At 39.1% G+C, this 20,973-nt stretch overlaps 1 protein-coding gene across 1 annotated transcript in view; it reads right to left on the reverse strand.

Moving 5' to 3' along the window:
* The window catches only part of LOC128639065 (phospholipase A2 inhibitor and Ly6/PLAUR domain-containing protein-like), a 100,992-nt gene that overhangs the window by 11,026 nt on the left and 68,993 nt on the right, over positions 1–20,973 (reverse strand). The window contains exons 3-4 of the mRNA XM_053691210.1: positions 16,203–16,352; positions 4,266–4,409 (exon numbers count right to left, since the gene is read on the reverse strand). Of these exons, the coding sequence (XP_053547185.1) occupies positions 4,266–4,409; positions 16,203–16,352 (294 nt within the window). The remainder of the gene's footprint in view (positions 1–4,265; positions 4,410–16,202; positions 16,353–20,973) is intronic.

The following is a 20,973-nucleotide window of genomic DNA, read 5'->3' on the forward strand; positions in this document are numbered from 1 at the left end:
CTGCGGTATGGAAAAGTCGCGGCTGAAAAGTGAGCGTTAGACCCTTTAATCACTGACTCCAAATACCAGCGGGCGGCCAAAACCAGCGTTAGGAGCCTCTAACGCTGGTTTTGACGGCTACCGCCGAACTCCAAATCTAGGCCTTAGTTAATAAGAGTAATATTATTTAGATTTATTTAATTAATATTTAAGTTAGGGGGGTGTTAGGGTTAGTGTTAGACTTAGGTTTAGGGGTTAATAATTTTATTATAGTGGCGGCGGTGTAGGGGGGGCAGGATAGGGGTTAATAAATATATTATAGGTGGCGGCGGTATAGGGGGGGCAGGATAGGGGTTAATAGGTATTATGTAGGTGGCGGCGGGGTCCGGGAGCGGCGGTTTAGGGGTTAACATATTTATTATAGTTGTGGAAGGGTCCGGGAGCGGCGGTTTAGGGGTTAAACAATTTATTTAGTTGGGGCGGGGTCCGGAATCGGTAGGATAGGGGTTAATAAGTTTATGTAGGTGGCGGCGGTATAGGGGGCGTCAGATTAGGGGTTAATAGGTATAATGTAGGTGGCGGCGGGGTCCGGGAGTGGTGGTTTAGGGGTTAATATATTTATTAGAGTTGTTGCGGGGTCTAGGAGCGGCGGTTTAGGGGTTAATAACTTTATTTAGTTGCGGGGGGCTCCGGGGGCACCGGTATAGGGGGTAGAACAGTATAATATAGTGTGAGTGCTTAGTGACAGGGGTATCAATAAAGCTGTATAAAAGCCGAAGAGCAGCGAGATTGATGATTGATAACTATCACAGTCTGCTGCTCATCGCCTCGTACTTGGTGCGCGGCTTTTTGACAGATTTATTGATAACTTTGGCTAGCGTATTCAGGTCCGCGGCGGCGATGTGAGGCGAGCTTAGGCGAGCATATTGGGGCCAGCGAAGGCAGGTAAGTACGGAGCTTCATAACTAGAGGCCATGATCTGCTATAGCGGATCATGTCTGTCTGACATCGCAAAATACTGACAGCATACGCTGTCGGCATTTATCATTGCACCATCATTTCTAGTGAAATGCTTGTGCAATGCCGCCCCCTGTATATTCGCAGACAATCGGTCGCTAGCAGGGGGTGTCAATTATCCTGATCATATCTGATCGGGATGATTGCTGTCCGCCGCCTCAGAGGTGGCGGATGAGTTAAGGAGCAGTGGTCTTATGACCGCTGCTTCTTAACTTTTGTTTCCGGTGAGCCTGAAGGCTCACACGGAAACAGCTGCATTTGCAGCTTGTTAAATCAGTCCCCATGTTCTGTACTTTATTTTTTGTATAAGATGCTTAAGAGGGGTATCAGGATTACACATTTTTAAAACTAGCATAGCAGAATCTCACAGCCTTTGTTTCAGTGCTGCAGCAAGTTTTACATTAAAACTGTGCGACAACCATGCTGCCTTTAACTCATGCCCACACTCAGAGGAAAAACAAATTCAGTGCAATTGGTGTCTGGAAAAGCAGGTTGGAACACCAAAGGGGGTTTTATTTTTTCTTTCCTAATTTGGCACAGTGCTTTCTATATGACTTTCCTGTTCTTATCTTTTAAATTCATTAAAGATCTGTTTTGTACTGTCCCTTTAACCTGTCTAAATTACATGTATAAGTTATAAGAGGTAATTCTTATTTAGCAGAGAAAAACTATAAGGAACCAATATTTTACACTCTGTTCAAGTGGTTTTTCACAGAGATAGTCACAGACATTGCCAGAAGCAAAATATGTACGTTTATTGTGAAAATAAAACATGATGACTAATTAACACTGTAATTTGTTTAAATAAAAAATGTTGTATTTAACGCATAACATCATGACACATTTGTTTAACTAATAATGTCATGACACATTTGTTTAACTAATAACATCATGACACATTTGTTTAACTAATAATGTCATTACACATTTGTTTAACTAATAACATCATGACACATTTGTTTAACTAATAATGTCATGACACATTTGTTTAACTAATAACATCATGACACATTTGTTTAACTAATAATGTCATGACACATTTGTTTAACTAATAACATCATGACACATTTGTTTAACTAATAATGTCATGACACCTTTGTTTAACTAATAATGTCATGAGTCATATCTCTAATAAATTTGCCCCATTCTCAATAACAATCATTTACAATACAGTGGTTGGACAAGAAGCATAGCTAAAAAGTAATCTTCTCATACTAACTCATTATAACTTATTTATAAATGGGCCGGTATTCTGGTGCCAGTCTCCTCACTGAATCTGGATCCTATTGCCAAGTCCTTGTCCCCTGCTTAGATAAACAAACTGTTCCTCCTGCACAGTGGATAGGGTGCAGAGAAATCAGCAGAATCTTTTAGTATGGATTTCTATTCCCAGCAACCACGTCATTTTAGTCATTAAAGGGACACTAAAGTCACAATTAAACTTTTGATTCAGATAGAGCATGCCAGTTTTAAGAGCCTATACCGTTTACTTACATTATCAAATTTTGCACAGTCTTTTTATTTGCAAACTTATTATTGAGGCATCAGCTGCTACTGAGTATATGCACAAGTTCACAGAGTATATGTATATTGGTCTGTGATTGACTGATGGCTGTCACATGATAGAGGGGGCCAGCAAATTGGGAAAAAAAAAATTGACATAAAAAAATCTACTGCTTATTTAAAATTCGGAGTATGTGCCATTGTCTTTTTATCATGCACTTGTTAATTATGCAATTTTATTTAATGGACCTTTAAATATAATTTTTATTGCAGCGGCTTGTCCTTTTCCTTATTCAGAACCCTCACTATCTTAATATGTATGAACCAGCTGCTCTTTTAGAAGCATTTGCAAATAAATACCTAATGCTATCATAACATAATGGTCTACATACAACTTATACAGCTCTACAACACTCTAAATGAAACTACCTCCTTATCTAAATTCTTGCATGGCACTTGTTTTAGTGCTTTGCACCAATCATGGCAAGAGAGCAGGAGAAGAAGCACAATGATTAACCAATCAGAAGGTATTCAATAAGAGACATACTCCTGCAAGTAAATTGGTAAACCAAAGACATCCAAACTTGAGGACAGGAAAGTAGAACATTCAGCGTAAATGTCAGAGGAGAAAAATAAATAAAGTAACTCATCGCTATTTAGACATAGATGTGTAGTTCCAGACAGTATTCTTGGCTGCATTTGATTCTAGGTACCACCTCATCTTATCCCTGTGCTCTCTATGAGGCCAAATTATCATATGTCTGTCGGACCTGATCCGACCGTGCGGATCAGGTCCGACAGACATCACTTAATGCGGAGAGCAATACCAGAGTTTTTATTATTTTAAAAGATAGATAATCCCTTTATTACCATTCTCTAGTTTTGCATAACGAACACTGTTATATTAATTTACTTTTTACCTTAGTGATTACCCTGTATCTAAGCCTCTGCAAACTGTCCCCTTATCTCAGTTCTTTTGACAGACTTGCATTTTAGCCAATCAGTGCTGGCTCCTAGGACCTCCATGTGTGTGAGCTCAATGTTATTTATATGACACACATAAACTAACACCCGCTAGTGGTGAAAAACTGTCAAAATACCCTGAAAGAAGAGGCAGTCATCAAGGGCTTAGCAATTTGCATATGAACCACCTTTAGCTTTCAACTAAGAATAAGAATAAAAGCTAAACTGGTGATAAAAGTAAATTGGAAAATTAATTAAAATAACATGTCATATCTGAATCATGAAAATATATTTTGGACTAGACTGTCCCTTTAACTTTTCCCATCCCCATACTTTAACCCCTTATAACTGCTTTGTGCAGTTATTTTAATAATACAAAAAAAAAAAATGCTCATATTTTTTATTTTTAATAAGGATTTGTACACTTTTTATTTTGGGGGAAATTGGGGGACATTTTTTTCATTGACCAGAGATCTGATCTGTGGTTAATGAATTTCAGTGCAAAGTGCTACCTTGAGCTCACAGTAGAATTAACCAGCCTGTTTTTAGGAACACATTAAAATTGTTCTCTCTAGCCCATTATAAATAAGGGAGCTCTTGCAAATGTATTGCTACTATCCAGCATTAGTTATTGAATCTACAGTAGACTTCCAAAGTAAGAATAGTTACCAAATTCTACATAAACTAACAAGTTTCAAACAATCCTAATATTGGAAGATAATATATTAAATATTCAAAGACAAATTAAATGCAATTCTTTATTTCATAAAAACTTAAATGTACTGTAATCATAAATATAGTACCTAAAGTTGTAGTTGTAGAATAGCGTATGCATCGATTCTGGTCTCCAGTGCATTTTGTGTAGTTTTTTATATCACAGGCTTCCAATTTTGCATCAAAGTAAGATGGACAGATAAGTTCATTCTCAGTGTTGTTTTGTGAAGGCACTAAAAAATAAATAAAACAAAATATGAATTGTAGACAACTTGAGATTATATATATTAAAACAGGGATTAGATTTATTTTTACAAAGATGTTGCAAGTCAACTTTCTCCAATATATCTAACATTTTCTAAAGGTATATGTTAATTAAAACTATTCAGTTTTCTATGTGTGAAATCATAATTTAAGGGGGTGTTTAAAATAGACATTATATGTCATTATTGCTTTCAACCAGTGCCCCTGATGATTATGTATTAAAGAAATAAAGACAAATTCCACAGCACTGAAATTAATAAAATAATTGTTTTACTGATGTATTGGGGTACACAGGTGACATATAGGTAGATTACGAGTTTTGCGTTACGTCTTTTAATGCTGACAAAATGGCAATTCCAGCGTAATGGCGGTAACGCACTATTACGAGTCGTGTTGGTATAGCTATACCGCAAGCATTTTAGCCTGTAGCGCAACGTCCATTCTGCACTCAAAAAAATGACGTTTTTGTGTGTCATTTCCATAGCGCCGGTATTACAGGTTGTGCGGTGAGGCTAAAATGCTTGCGTTACAGCCTATACCAACACGATCCATACCGCCATCTGAGAGCAGTAGTTATGAGTTTTGTGTAACAAAAATGTTTCACAAAACTCATAACTAAAATGTTACAAAGTACCTCATAAACTACCTATTAACCCTTAAACTGCTGCCCTACTGCATCGCAAACACAATATTAAACTTATTTACCCCTAATCCGCCGCCCACCCACATTGCGACTATTAAATAAATGTATTAACCCCTAGTTTGCCGCCCCCGACATCGCCAACACTATAATAAAGCTATTAAACCCTTATCCACCACTCCCCGAAATCGCCGCCACTATTATAAACCTATTAACCCCTAAATCTCTGGCTTCCCACATCTCCGTAACTAAATAAACCTATTAACCCCTAAACCGCAAGCCTCCCACATCTCTGCAACTAAATAAACCTATTAACCTCTAAACTGCCGCCCCCCCACATAGCAAAACACTAAATGGAACTATTAACCCCTAAACCTAAACACCCCCTAACTTTAAATTAAAATTACAATATAACTATCTTTAAATAAATAAAAACTTACCTGTGAAATAAAAATAAACCTACCATTAAACTATAAATTAACCTAACCTTACTATTCTACTAAAAAAATAATAATAATAACAATTAAAAAATCTAAATTACAAATTAAAAAAATCCTAAAACTATGAGAAAAATAAAAAAATCTAAAATTACAAAAATAATAAACACTAAATTACGAAAAATAAAAAACTCTAAGCTTACAAAAATAATAAACACTAAATTACGAAAAATAAAAAACTCTAAGCTTACAAAAATAATAAACAAAATTATCAAAAATGAAAACAATTACACCTAGTCTAATAGCCCTATAAAAATAAAAAAAGCCCCCCAAATAAAAACACCCTCTAGCCTATAATAAACTACCAATAGCCCTTAAAAGGGCCTGTTGTAGGGCATTGCCCTAAGTTAAACAGCTTTTTTACCTGTAAAAAAATACAAAGTCCACCCAACAGTAAACCCCACCACCCAACCAACCGCCCAAAATAAAAAAAAAATAACTCTAAAAAAAACCTAAGCTACCCATTGGCCCTAAAGGGGCATTTGTATGGCCATTGCCCTTAAAAGGGCATTCAGCTCTTTTTCATTGCCCTTGAAAGGGCATTTAGCTCTATTTCAAATTGCCCAAACCCTAATATGAACAAAAAAACACCCCAAAAAATAAAATAAATACCTAACACTAACCACAGTATATATACTCATGGTTTCTGAAGTCCAGACATCCATCTTCAGCCAGGCGGCGAGAAGTCTTCATCCAGGAGGCAACATCTTCCTCCATCGTGGGGGCATCTTCTATCTTCATCCCGGCGGCGCGGTGAAGACATCCAGCACGGAGCATCCTCTTCATACGGTCCCAGTCGTACACTGAAGCTTCAATGCAAGGTAGCCATTTCAAAATGGCATACCTTGCATTCCTACTGGCTGATTTGATTCTTCAAATTCAAATCAGCCAATAGAATTAGAGCTTCTGAAATCCTATAGGCTGTGCAAAACAGCCAATAGGATGATAGCTACTGAAATGCCTCTTATGGTTGCCCCTCCACGGGTGTGGACGGCTCCTACCCTGTTTTTTGTGTGAGTGATAATACCACTTTCCTCGTATGTAGTACTTGGGTTTTGAATGGATTGGTTCCAGACCCTGAATTGTCAATAGTGGTCAACACATGGAAAGTTATGTGAAAGATGCCGGAGATGTAATTAGACTACTGAAAGAAGTAGGACCGATTAAGAGTGAAGATTTGCTAGTGACCTTAGACATCACTAGCCTTTATACAGAAATACCACACAATGAAGGACTGGAGGCTATAAGAAAACAACTATTGAGATACCCTTACATAGGACCACCAGTGGAGTTTGTGCTAGATCTCTTAGAAAGTTGCCTAAGGAAAAACGACTTTCGGTTCAAAAGGCAATATTATCTTCAACTGACCCGGACAGCAATAGGGTCCAGTGTGGTCCCATCTTATGCAAACTTGTTTATGAATGAATTTGAGGTTAATATGACTAGTATCTTCCAGAGTCCTAAGATTCTCTTCTTTAAGAGATATTTTGACGACCTACTGATTATTTGGAGGGGAACTGCTACAGCACTACAGGAATGAATTGCAGGAATAAAACCAACAGCACAAGTCACTTAAATTCAAACTTAACTCTACAAACAAGATGGCACACTCCTCAGCTCCCTTTACAAAAAGCCGACTGACAGAAACTCCCTTCTCGAGGCCTCAAGCTGTCATCCACCAGCATTGAAGAAGGCACTCCCCAAGTCTCAATTCATGAGAGTCCAGCGTAACAACACGAAAAATGAGACAGCCTGGGTTCAACAAAAAGAGATGCAACAGTGATTTAAAGAAAGGGGCTATCACAACCAAGCCTTGAAGAAAGAAATGTTAGCTACAATACAGAGACCTGATGTCAATCTTAGGGACCAGGAGGATCAAGAGGATAAGAACAAACTGACTTTCTTGACCACATATGCTGCAGATAAAAACAGATTTAACCATAAACTAAGGAACAACTGGGGTATATTACAAAGTGACGAATCCTTATCATTTAAGGACATGGGAGTACCAAGAATAGGATACCGTAAAGGAAGATCACTTAAAGATAGTTTGCAATTGAAGGACCCCATTTACTACTATTCTAAGAACTGGCTAGATAAAAATAAGACTGGATGCTATTGCTGCAGTGGGTGCACCACTTGTAATGGAATGCTGACATTTTTCAGCCATCCCAGACATAAGAAGTACTTTCTTAAACACAGAATAACCTGTACCACACTCTATGTTGTTTATTTACTACACTGTCCGTGTAGTTTATTTTACGTTGGAAAAACGATAGATAACCTGAGGATTCGTATGGCCAATCATCGAAGTGCCATAAGACAGGCCATAAAGAATCATGAATCAGATCAGCTTGTAGCACGCCACTTCCAGCAATGAGGACCAAATGTATTAGACCTTAGATACTTCATCATCGATCACATACCACCTTTGAAGAGAGGAGGAGACAGAAATAAATTGCTCCTGCAGAGAGAAACCAGATGGGCATTCGAATTAGAGACACTTGCCCCCAAAGGACTCAATACTAAATTGTAATGGCATAGTTTCCTATGAAGCTGTGCTTTAATGCCCCCTTATAGTCTGTAGAGTTTTAGCTTGCTTAACTTATATAATGTTGCCCTCTTTCTTTCTCTTCTCTCTTTTTATTCTTATTTTTATTTTTTGTATTTATTTTTGTTTTCGTTATTATTATTATTTCTTTTATTTTCCATTTATATATTTTCATCTTTTTAATTTTTTTTATTTCATACTTGTCTTTTATGTTTATTTTTGTTTATTTCATTTTATTGTATTCATCCTTTATTTATTTTTGTTCTCTTTCTCTTTTTTGTTCTTTTTCTTTGTCTTTTTCTTTCTTTTTTTCTTTCTTTCTTTCTTTCTTTCTTTCTTTCTCTTTCTTTTTATTTATTTATTATTATTTGTTTCTTATTATTCCTTTTTTCTTTTCTCTTTGTCTGGGTTATCTTTAGCTGCATTGTCCAGTTGAGTATACGGAGGTAATTGTATGCTCATTGGATAAGATCTGACAGTTTATATCACCAATTTATAGCAGAATAGTAAAGACAAATATTGGCCACTTAAGGAGTGCTTGATGTTTTATTGGTGATTCTAGGATTAGGTCTTGTTCCTTTGTTTCAATATTTAGCAGTTGATAGGGGATTAATGCTCCCAGTATCTAACATTGTTTTGTATATAGCCTCTTCCTGTGTCTTATTTTTATTTTGCACTTCGATTATGGTAGCACAATTTAGTTTAAGGACTTTAGCCGTACTAGTATACACGGCGGGTTGCTAAGCAGTGGGTGCCGCCTGATGACACGCACAGTGCCACGCGCCTGCCTTGTTTCACTTGTGAACCAGTTGTATAGGAGGTGAGTATGGTATAAGTTTGCTCTTATGTTTGTTACAATGATTGGTCTGAAGACAGGGATAAAACCCCGAAACGTCACTTGGGATTAAATTACCCGTTGTCAAATCCGGAGAGTGCCTTCCTTTATTTGGGATCTATTCAGTACTTGTAGTGCAACCCGGTACTATATGTTTACCATGAGTGCTAGGCCTGGTGATGTTTATATATATATATATATATATATATATATATATATATATATATATATATATAAATACTGTATGTATTTATGTGTTTATATGATATATACAGTATGTCTGTAAATATATAAATATACATATAAATACATACAGTATGTACACACACACACATATATATATATATATATATATATATATATATATATATATATATATATATATATATACACACACACACATACATACACATATTTAGGCATGTGTATGCATGTATGTATGTATGCATGCCTTTTTTTCTATCACCTGAGACCTCATCTCATCTTTGAGCCCTTATAACATTTTTATGCAATATTATTATTATTTTTTATTATTAGATACTGTTATTATGATTGTAACTGTACTTTGTACTGTGTTTTTAGCAACATTTTGTCTCATGTAACAGTTAAAGTCGTGATATTCCGATGCACATTACATTTAATTGTGTTCAAGAGAATGCATTTACTTTCAACTTGTAATACTGTGCTTCACGATAAACCCCTTATAGGTCATAAGTAACTGTTAGCACGCCACTTGTAATCTAGCTCTATCTATATATGGTGAGTTTGCCAAATATTGCCTATGTATTCCATTAATAAACTGAGAATATTGCTTTTGTTTATTAATATTTCTTTTGGTTATTGGTTTGTCATCAAAATACTAGGGTACTGTTGGATTTAATTAGAGACCCCTAGTCATTGTTTTAGAAATCCTTATTCTCAAAAATACCAACTGCCATAGAGTTAGAGGTCAGTTCATTTTTAAAATATTATTTACAAGAACAAGTCAAGGTTGATGGAAGAGAAGGGATATTTATCTAAGAAAGGCGGTTTAGTTTAGGAATTGCCAATCTCCAGCCTTGATAGGTAGCTTGTGTGTGCATGAGCTTGTTCGTAGTGTGTGTGTGCATGTGTGAGAGTGTGGGCATGTGTAGTGTGTGTATATGGTGCATGCGTGTTTGTGTAGTGTGTATTCCTGTCTGTGTGATATGTGTGCAAGTGTGTATGTGTGCATGCATGTGAGTGTTTGTATGTGTTGTGTGTGTTTGTATATGTGTGCCTGTGTAGTGTGTAAGTGTGCATAGATGTGTGTGTATGAATTGGATATGTTTTTGTATGGTCTGTAGTGTGTTGTTTGTGTAGTGGGTGTGTTTATACATCTCTGTGTGTACATATCTACATGCATGTATGTGTTTTTATGTGTAGCATGTGTGTATGCATATGTTTGCAGTGTGTGTGAATGTTTGTGTTTAGTCTGTAGTGTGTTGTTTGAGTGTATGGGCTCAATTTAACAACATGTGGGAGGGCAATTCACTGTCATCAACCTTGTCTGCCCAGCTTCTTGGTGAGCAAGCAGCAGTGCACTGCCCGCATTTAACATTGCACAATCCGCTAATCCAATCACATGCAAGAGGGGGCTGTAAGTCATCCTGATTTAATCGGAGAGGTTGACTAGCGTTTCAGGCTTGCTCTGAGAGAACCTAAAACACTGGGGCTCTAAAGCTGCTATCACAGCTTGGTAAATGGAACCAATTGTGTGTGTATGGGTGTGTGTGCTGTATGTGTGTATAATATTTATATGTGTGTATCTATGTGTGTATGGGTGCGTGTACAGTATGTGTGTATACGTATATTAATATGTGTGTGTGTGCAGTACGTGTGTATATATTAATATCTGTGTATGTGTTTGTGTATGGGTGTGTGTGCAGTACATGTGTATATATTAATATGTGTGTGTGTGTGTGTGTGCGTGCAGTATGTGTGTATATATTCATATGTGTCTATGTGTGTGTGTGTGTGTGCAGTATGTGTGTATATATTAATATGTGTGTATGTGTGTGTATATGGGTGTGTGTGCAGTACATGTGTATATATTCATATGTGTGTATGTGTGTGTATGTGTGTGTGTGCAGTATGTGTGTATATATTCATATGTGTGTATGTATGGGTGTGTGTGCAGTATGTGTGTATATATTCATATGTGTGTATTTGTGTGTGTATGGGTGTATGTGCAGTATGTGTGTATATATCCTCTCTCAGAACTCAGAGAAAATACACAGACTTTTACACTCAACTGCTTCAACTGCCCTCTAACTTACAACAGCTTGATTTAAAACACATCCTCTCTCAGAACTCAGAGAAAATACACAGACTTTTACACTCAACTGCTTCAACTGCCCTCTAACTTACAACAGGTAGCCTTCTGGAAAACAGCTTCATTATATTTTACCTACTAAGTTGTTTTATTGTATGTGTTTGTATATTTAGTGATAATTCCTTTTGTTTTGTTTTTATTTTAAACGTATATATTACAGGCTGTGCTAGTCATAATTTGCATACCTCTAGCTCATTGGACATTTTATCAACTTTATGTCTGCCATTATGTTAAGTTAGTTTAAGCAGCTCTTGCCCATTTATCTGTCTATTTGTTTAATGGTTTTATTTCACCCCTTGTATGTCTCAGTCTTATCTCTGTAATATTTTGTTATTTGATGGTTTTTTTTTTTTGTTTCTGTTTGATTGACGCTTAGCTTAAAATGTCCATAAATGTACCCCCCCACTCATTTAACACACTTTTTCTGGGCCATCATTATCCAATATATCTCTCTCCTTCAGCTTGATTTCAAACACATCCTCTCTCAGAACTCAGAGAAAATACACAGACTTTTACACTCAACTGCCCTCTAACTTACAACAGGTAGCCTTCTGGAAAACAGCTTCCCTCCCACCCCAAGCTCATTTCCTCATTTATAGATAGTCTCCCACACAACTTTCACTCTTCTGAAATGACAAGTGCAAACACTGATCAGCACAGCCTTCCATTCCCTTAACCCTATAGAATACACAGTACTTTTGTAATATTATGTTTCATATACCTTTTGTTCCCTTATGCAATTGTTACAGTAATTCTGTGTCTTATGTTTTTAACTGGTTCCCAATTCTGTAAAAATGCTCAATATATTCATATTCCTTTTTGCTACCCTTTGTCTCTATAACAAACTACACTATTCAATTACTCATTCTCCCTCTCCACCTGCACTGTTCATTAGCCCATCTCTCTTAAACTCACCTTACTTTTGTACTCATGAACTTTACCTATTCCTAAACACTCTCTCTCTCTCCCCTGCAGATCATCTCAAAATCAGTCTCACTACTGCAAATCTGTATCTCATCTCATGTCACTCTCCCTCTTGCTTCTACTTACTGCTGGTGACATCTCCCCTAATCCTGGTCCCCAACCACTGACAAACCGTGCACATCCATGTGTACCATCCCATAGACTCAGAAAACAAAACTCTGCACACCTTACTCACATTCCTCTTGCATCTAAAGCCACTACCCCTTTCACTTGTGCACTCTGGAACTCTCGCTCTGTTTGCAACAAGCTCACTTCTATACATGACCTCTTCATCTCCCGCTCCCTCAACCTTCTGGCCCTAACAGAAACCTGGCTCTCTCCCCTAGACACAGCATCCACTGCTGCTCTGTAACATGGGGGTCTCCACTTCAGCCACACTCCTAGGTCTGGTAATAGACAAAGAGGTGGTATAGGTATTTTACTTTCCTCTCGTTGCACCTTTCAACAAATACATCCTATCTCTTCCCTCACTTTTCCCTCATTCGAAACCCACATGATTTGCTTATTCTCCCCTCTCTCTGTACGTGTTGCAGTCATATACCGACCCCCTGGCTCTTCAACTGAATTTCTAGATCACTTGGCTGCCTGGCTAGTGGCTACCCTTTTTCCTTTGCTCAGACACCCCTGCCCTCATTCTTGGTTACTTCAACACCCCCCTTAACAATCCCACTGCCTCATCTGCTAAACAACTTCTGCAACTCACTTCCTCTTTTGGTCTGTCCCAATGGACTGATTCTCCCACTCACAAAGACGGTCACTCTCTTGACCTGATCTTTAGCTATCGATGCACTCTCTCAAACTTCTCAAATTCCCCTTTTCCTCTTTCTGACCACCATCTCTTTACTTGCAACATATCATCCCTTCCTACAACTCTCCCACCTTCTACTCCTCACACCAAACTTCACAGAAGCATTATGTCTTTAGATCAGCAACAACTTGCTAATTCCCTTAAACCGCTCCTCTCATCCTTCTCCTCCTTTTCCTGCCCTGAACAATCTATCTGCCACTATAATTCCACCCTTATATCCGTCCTTGACAATCTCGCCCCTCTTACCACTGCTTGGAAATCACACACTCATCCCCAGCCCTGGCATACTCCTCTGACACGGTACCTACGCAGATGTTCCCGTACTGCTGAACGGCTTTGGAGAAAATCACGGAGTTCAGCTGATTTTCTTCATTACAAATTCATCTTGAACTCCTACTACTCTGCCCTTAATCTCCACAAGCAACACTACTTCTCTACTCTTATCTCTAATCTTTCTTCAAACCCAAAACGTCTGTTCTCCACTTTCAATACTCTCCTCCGCCCTCCCCCAATTCCTAATACAACTTCTCTGTCAGCTCAAGACTTTGCCAGTCACTTCATTAACAAAATTGACTCCATCAGACATGAAATCAGCTCTCAACATATTTCCATTCTCTCCCCCCCTCAAATGCTCTCACTCAACCACAACCCTCATAACCTGAAACTTAGTTCATTCTCCCCTGTTACTGAGGAAGAAGTTTCAGGACTTATACTGCGCTCTCACCTCACTACCTGTCCCCTTGACCCTATCCCCTCACAGCTACTCCCCTCCCTCTCTGCTACCCTTACCCCTATACTAACACACATTTTCAACCTCTCCCTCAGCACTGGTACATTTCCCTCATCGATGAAACATGCACTGGTCACACCTATCCTCAAAAAAACCTTCCCTTGATCCTACCTCCCCATCCAACTACCGCCCTATTTCCCTCCTCCCTCTTGCTTCAAAGCTTCTCAAAAAACTAGTATATGCACGCCTATCCCATTTCCTTACGTTAAACTCCCTTCTTGACCCGCTGCAATCTGGATTTCGTCCCTATCACTCCACAGAGACAGCTATTGTTAAGGTCACCAACGACCTACTTACAGCTAAATCAAATGGCCACTTCTCTCTGCTTATCCTCCTTGATCTGTCTGCAGCCTTTGACACTGTTGACCACCCTCTTTTGCTCCAAACCCTCCTATACTTCGGCATCTGTGACACAGCCCTTTCGTGGCTCTCTTCCTACCTATCAAACCGTACCTTCAGTGTAGCCTTCTCTGGGGCCTCCTCTGCCCCGTCACCACTTTCTGTCGGAGTACCGCAAGGCTCTGTCCTCGGTTCCCTTCTCTTCTCAATCTATACGTCATCACTAGGTTCCCTAATTAAGTCCCACGGTTTCCAATATCATTTGTATGCTGACGACACCCAAATCTACTTCTCTGCACCAAACCTATCTCCTTCCTTGCTAACCTGTGTCACTAACTGTCTTTCTCACATCTCTTCCTGGATGTCCTCTCACTACCTCAAGCTAAATCTCTCCAAAACTGAGCTCCTCATTTTCCCCCCTTCTTCCAAAATCTCCACCCCCAATATCTCTATAACTGTCGACAACTCCATTATTACCCCTACCCCGCATGCCCGATGTCTCGGGGTCACATTTGACTCAGATCTTTCCTTCACTCCTCACATTCAGTCCTTGGCTAAAGCCTGCCGCTTCCACCTTAAAAACATCTCTAAAATTAGACACTTCCTTACACAAGACACAACTAAGATTTTAATCCACTCTCTCATTCTTTCCCGCCTTGATTACTGCAACTCTGTCCTCTCTGGTCTCCCCACCTGCCGCCTAGCTCCTTTACAATCCATAATGAATGCCTCTGCCAGACTCATCTTCCTTACACGTCGCTCTTCATCTGCTGCACCTCTCTGCCAATCCCTTCACTGGCTTCCTCTTGCCTCTAGGATCAAACACAAAACTCTCACTCTGACATACAAAGCCCTCAATTGCACTGCTCCCCCCTACATCTCAGACCTTGTCTCCAGATACTCTCCCTCCCGTCCCCTTTGCTCTGTTCATGACCTCCTCCTCTCTTGTCACCTCATCACACTCCAGTTTACAGGACTTCTCCAGACTGGCTCCCATCTTGTGGAACTCTCTGCCTCGCTCCACAAGACTCTCTTCTAGTTTTAAAAGCTTCAAGTGCTCCCTAAAGACTCTACTGTTTAGGGATGCATACAACCTACACTAACCTTTCATAATACCAGTTCCTCTCCTCCATTGCTATCCCCTGAACCCCCTTAGCATGTAAGCCTAAAAGTCCAGCTGTTTGTAGATCACCTTCTTAAGAGCTGACTACAACAGTGCAACTCTTGGCAGGGCCCTCTACCCATTTGATCCCTATAATTGTTTTGTTGTACTCCCCCTTTGTTTATAGCGCTGCGGAATCTGTTGGCGCTCTATAAATAACCGATAATAATAATAATAATAATAATAATAATAATCATATATTCATATGTGTGTATGTGTGTGTGTGTGTATGGGTGTGTGTGCAGTATGTGTGTATATATTCATATGTGTGTGTGTGTGTATGGGTGTGTGTGCAATATGTGTTTATAAATTCATATGTGTGTGTGACAGTGTGTGTATGGGTGTGTGCGCATTATGTGTGTATATATTCATATGTGTGAATGGGTGTGTTTGTGTATGGATGTGTGTGCAGTAGGTGTGAATATATTCATATGTGTGTATCTTTGTGTGTATGGGTGTGTGTGCAGTATGTGTGTATATATTCATATGTGTGTATCTATGTGTGTATGGGTGTGTGTGAAGTATGTATGTATATATCCATATGTGTGTAGTGTGTGTATGTATGGATGTGTATGCAGTATGTGTGTGTGTATGTGTGTGCATTTATGTGTAGTGTATGTGTGTGCATTCATGTGTAGTGTGTGTGTGGGTGCAATCATATGTAGTGTGTGTGTATGCATGAATGTTTGTGCAGTGTTTGTGGGGGTCATTAACAGGAATATTTCAACTAATTGAACATAATTTTTTAGACATTAGCAGCAAAAAGCTATTTGAACTGGTATAATATCGCCAACAATACTTACACGAAGGAGCAGGTGGGCTGCAGTTGTCAAAGTTACAGCATTTTGTGCTGGATAGTGTTGTGGTATAAAGATTTGATACTATTCCTGATTTATCACACTCCTTGACATTAGCACAGTATCTAATAAAAAAGGAGCTGTGCCACATATCTCCTAAAAAAAACAAGATAAACACCAAATTAGAAAAAATAACCTGTACAAGGATAAATGAATAAATGATAAATAAACAAGAATCTGCAAGGACCTAATGGGAGAGGGGGGATTTAATTGTGTTGAATTACAATTATTGCATTGCTGACTTGAATAGTTTAATAAGAATGTGCAGTTTGGGTTTCTGGAATGTAAAGTATCGAAAGAGGTTTAGAATAATCCCTCTTTGGCTGCCAGTAGTGTGTAAACAGAAGTGATTTGACCCCCTTGACTATCCCTCACTCCTTTCTGCCACATATTTGTATTGCATGTAGGCATAGGAGACCTTTTATATTTAGCTTACGTTCAGGGACTTTAATTTTTTTTTTTTTTAAATATACATTAGTGTGTCCAGTATTTTTCCGAACATTCTACTGGACATTTTTTTAAAGTACTGGACTGTACAGTTGAATACGGGACATCTGGCAACCCTACCCCAACTAAGGCAAGTTATATGCTGAATTTGACTATAAAAAAGCAATTGCAGACAAGGGGGCCTATTTATTAATGTGCGAGCGGACATGATAAGATGTAGTGTATCATGTCCGCTGCATACGTTGTCGGCATTTATCATTACACAAGCAGTTCTTGTGAACTGCTTGTGCAATGCCGCCCCCTGCAGATTCATGGCCAATCGGTGGCAAGCAGGGGGTGTCAATCAGCCCGATCGTATGAGATCGGGCAAATTTATGTCCACGGCCTCAGAGGCAGCGGACAAGTTATGGAGCAGTGGTCTGTAAAAACAATTTCCTGATTAATATTTCTATCCGAAATCACCTTAGGTAGAAACCCAAATTTAGTACGAAGAACCGCCTTATCCACATTTAAAATAAAGCACTGGAAAGCCAAGAGTTCAGAAACTTTATGAGCAGAAGTTATAGCAATAAGAAACAAAACCTTCCAAGATAACAACTTAATATCTATGGAATGCATTGGTTCAAATGGAGCCTGCTGCAAAACTCTAGAACTAGGTCAAGGCTCCAAGGAGGAGCAACAGATTTAAACACAGGCTTGATTCTAACCAGGGCCTGACAAAAGGATTGAACATCTGGCACATCCGCCAGACGCTTATGTAAAAGAATAGATAGTGCAGAAATCTGACCTTTCAGAGAACTCACTGACAACCCTTTCTCCAGACCATCCTTGAGAAAAGACAACATTATAGGAATCCTGACCCTACTCCAAGAGTAGCCCTTTGATTCACACCAATAAAGGTATTTACACCATACCTTATGGTAAATCTTAAGAGTAACAGGCTTGCAAGCCTGAATCATAGTATCAGTGACTGACTCAGAAAACCCATGCTTAGCCAGAGCTAAGCATTCAATCTTCATGCAGTCAGCTTTAGAGAAACGAAAAATGGATGGAGGAAAGGACCCTGAGTTAGAAGGTCCTTCCTCAGAGGTAACTTCCAAGGTGGAAGAAATTATATCTTCACAAGGTCCGCAAACCAGATCCTGCAAGGCCATGCAGGAGCTATCAGAATTACAGATGCTCTCTCCTGTTTGATACAATCAATGGCTCATGAAAGGAGAGCAAACGGAGGAATTAGATATGCTAGACTGAAATCCCAAGGAACCGCCAAAGCATCTATCAGGGTGGCCTGAGCATCTCTTGACCTTGAACCATACCTTGGAAGCTTGGTGTTCTGATGAGATGCCATCAGATCCAACTCCAGCAGGGTTAAGCAGGAGAACACCTCCGGATGGAGAGCCCATTCCCTGGGATGAAAGGTCTGTCTGCTCAGGAAATCCGCCTCCCAAGTGTCCACTCCTGGAATGTGGATGGAAGATAGAAGACAATTGTGAGCTTCCGCCCACTGCAGAATGTGAGTCACCTCCTTCATGGCCAAGGAATGCCGAGTTCCTCCCTGGTGGTTGATGTAAGCCACTGAGGTGATGATGTCTGACATCAACCTGATAAACTGGGCTAAGGGCAACTGAGGCCAAGCTATCAGGGCAATGAAGATCGCTCTCAAATCCAAGATGTTTATTGGGAAAGAAGACCATAGACCCTGAGCCTTTAATGAGCCCCAGACTGCTCCCCAGCCCAGCAAGCTGGCATCCATGGTCACAATCACCAAGGAGGGTCTCTGGAAGCATGTGCCCTGAGACAGATGATCCTGAGAAATCCACCATGATAGAGAATCTCTTGTCAACTGGTCTAGATCTATCCTCTGAGACAGATCCGAATGATCTCCATTCCATTGTCTGAGCATGCATAATTGCAGAGCTCTCAAATGGAATTGAGCAAAGGGAATGATGTCCATGGAAGCGACCATCAAACCAATTACCTCCATACACTAAGCTACTGATGGCCAAACAGTAGACTGAAGAGAAAGGCAAGAAGTGAGAAGCTTGGATCTTCTGACCTCCGTCAGAATAATTTTCATAGAAAGGGAATCAACGACGGTCCCTAAGAAAACCACCATAGTAGCTGGAACAAGGAAACTCTTCTCCAGATTCAATTTCCATCTGTGGGAATGTAAAAAAGCCAACAAGATCTCTGTATGAGAGTTTGCTTGTTGAAAAGATGGCACCTGAACCAATATGTCATCCAGGTAAGGTGCCACCGCAATTCCTTGGGACCTGACAACTGCTAAGAGAGCCACCAGAACCTTTGAGAAGATGCTGGGAGCTGTGGCAAGGCCAAACAGAAGAGCAAATTTCAGAAACTGGTGATGATCCCTGTGAATGGGAACATGAAGATACGCGTCCTTCAGGTCTATGGTCATCATGATCTGACCCTCTTGGACCAAAGAAAGAATGGAACCAATGGTTTCCATTTTGAAGGACAGAACCCTGAGAAACTTGTTGAGACACTTTAGGTCTAAAATGGGTCGAAAAGTTCTCTCTTTTATTGGAACCACAAACAGATTTGAATAAAATCCTAGACCTTGTTCTCTTTTTTTTTTTTTTAAACGTTTTTTATTGAAGTTGTGAGAAGAAAAAAAAAAATGACATACAGAGTTTGTCCAAACACAAAAATTGGAACAGGGCAAGATATACATTGTTATCACAAAAAGATTATCAGATCAGCTAAAGATTGCGTCTTCGCATAACATTCCCATGGTCACAAGAAATAACATATATAGGTAGTAATGAAAATGGTGTTGTCCCGAGTTTTACCTTTTGCGTGAGGGTAACGGAATCTATAATGTGGGGTGAACATGTAGAGAAGGGATCACTTATGCCACAATAAATTGTAATAAAAGTGTCTGGAACAAATAAGATGGAACTTCATTTTATATTATTATGTAGCGCATGTTCCCGACTTCAACTATCTTTACTCTTATCAATTTTAATAATATCAGGAAGTGGAGAATTAGCATTTGTTTTGGCCGATATTGGGCCATAGTGTGTGAGGGGGGGGGGGGGTAAAATTCAGTGGGCCAGAGCCGCTTGAAATAATAAGGAAAAGGGGGGGGAGGGGCGGAGCTCACATGGGTAAAAGAGCAAAATAATTCTTAGGCTTCTTATCTACTTTAGAGGGTGCGGGCTATATTGAATATACAATGTCCAGTATCTAAAAGTTAAACAGCATGGGAGAGAAGCCGTCCACTTAGATGGATATCTAATAGAGAGTTTAGAAAACTGTTGATAGCAGGCCTCTAGGGAGGGAAATAAGAGAGGAGCAGCTACATAATCCTGCTATATATTTTCGAAAGACATATAGGAGAGGTTATAATGATCTATTGTAAGTTAGCCCACTTTAGGACATCCATTACGTGGACAGGTCTAAGACCTTATCAGTTGTTTTCAATAGACCAGGTCTGATTTTAGCGAAATCTAGCTAAGTGAACCAAAAATCAAGCTGCTATGTGGGTTAGCAGAGATTAAGTGAGTGTACACAACTTATCTATAGCTAGTATGTTCTTCAACGTGAGAAAAATAGAGCCTCATATTTGAAAGTATAAGCTGATGAGAGTAATGTGCAGCATTAATATAGAAGGCATAACATCAGTATGGGCTTTCATATATAATCAGAGTAGTGGTCAATTAAGATAGTATGATAAAATATATCACCTAACCAGTATAACAAGAACGTCAATGTATAATGTGTCTTAAGGAAAATATGATATAGGGTGTTATCGTGTACATTAGAGCAAAACTTATATGAAATACATAAATACCACATGTCCATAGTCAGAAGGGGTCTTTCTTGGATTCCCTCAACAGCTAACCAGAAGTAAAATAACAGGTCTCATGGATACTTAATTCGCTATGGACATATATATACATATATATACAGACATACATGCACCCATACATACATATACTAATATATACAGAGAACATACAGAGCCATCATCCATACAGATTATACAATTTATAACAATAGTATGTAGTAATCTCAGTTATAGTCCCTTACATAGGTGCTCAGGTGGAACCAGGAGTAAGAGTGTATAAGAAATCTCATAATGAAGAGAAAAACTAACAAAGCCCGTGTAGTGAAAATAGTCCTGTGTTAAGGAGTGTGGCTTTATAGTAAGGGTGGAAAACTTTGCCAGCTATTCTACAATGAGCATTAGAGAAAATTAGAGCTTGGTGCTGATATTATCTAGCTACATCTCTTATTGGTAAGT

The sequence above is a fragment of the Bombina bombina genome, chromosome 8, assembly GCF_027579735.1.
Source record: "Bombina bombina isolate aBomBom1 chromosome 8, aBomBom1.pri, whole genome shotgun sequence".
In the NCBI taxonomy this organism is placed as follows: domain Eukaryota; kingdom Metazoa; phylum Chordata; class Amphibia; order Anura; family Bombinatoridae; genus Bombina; species Bombina bombina.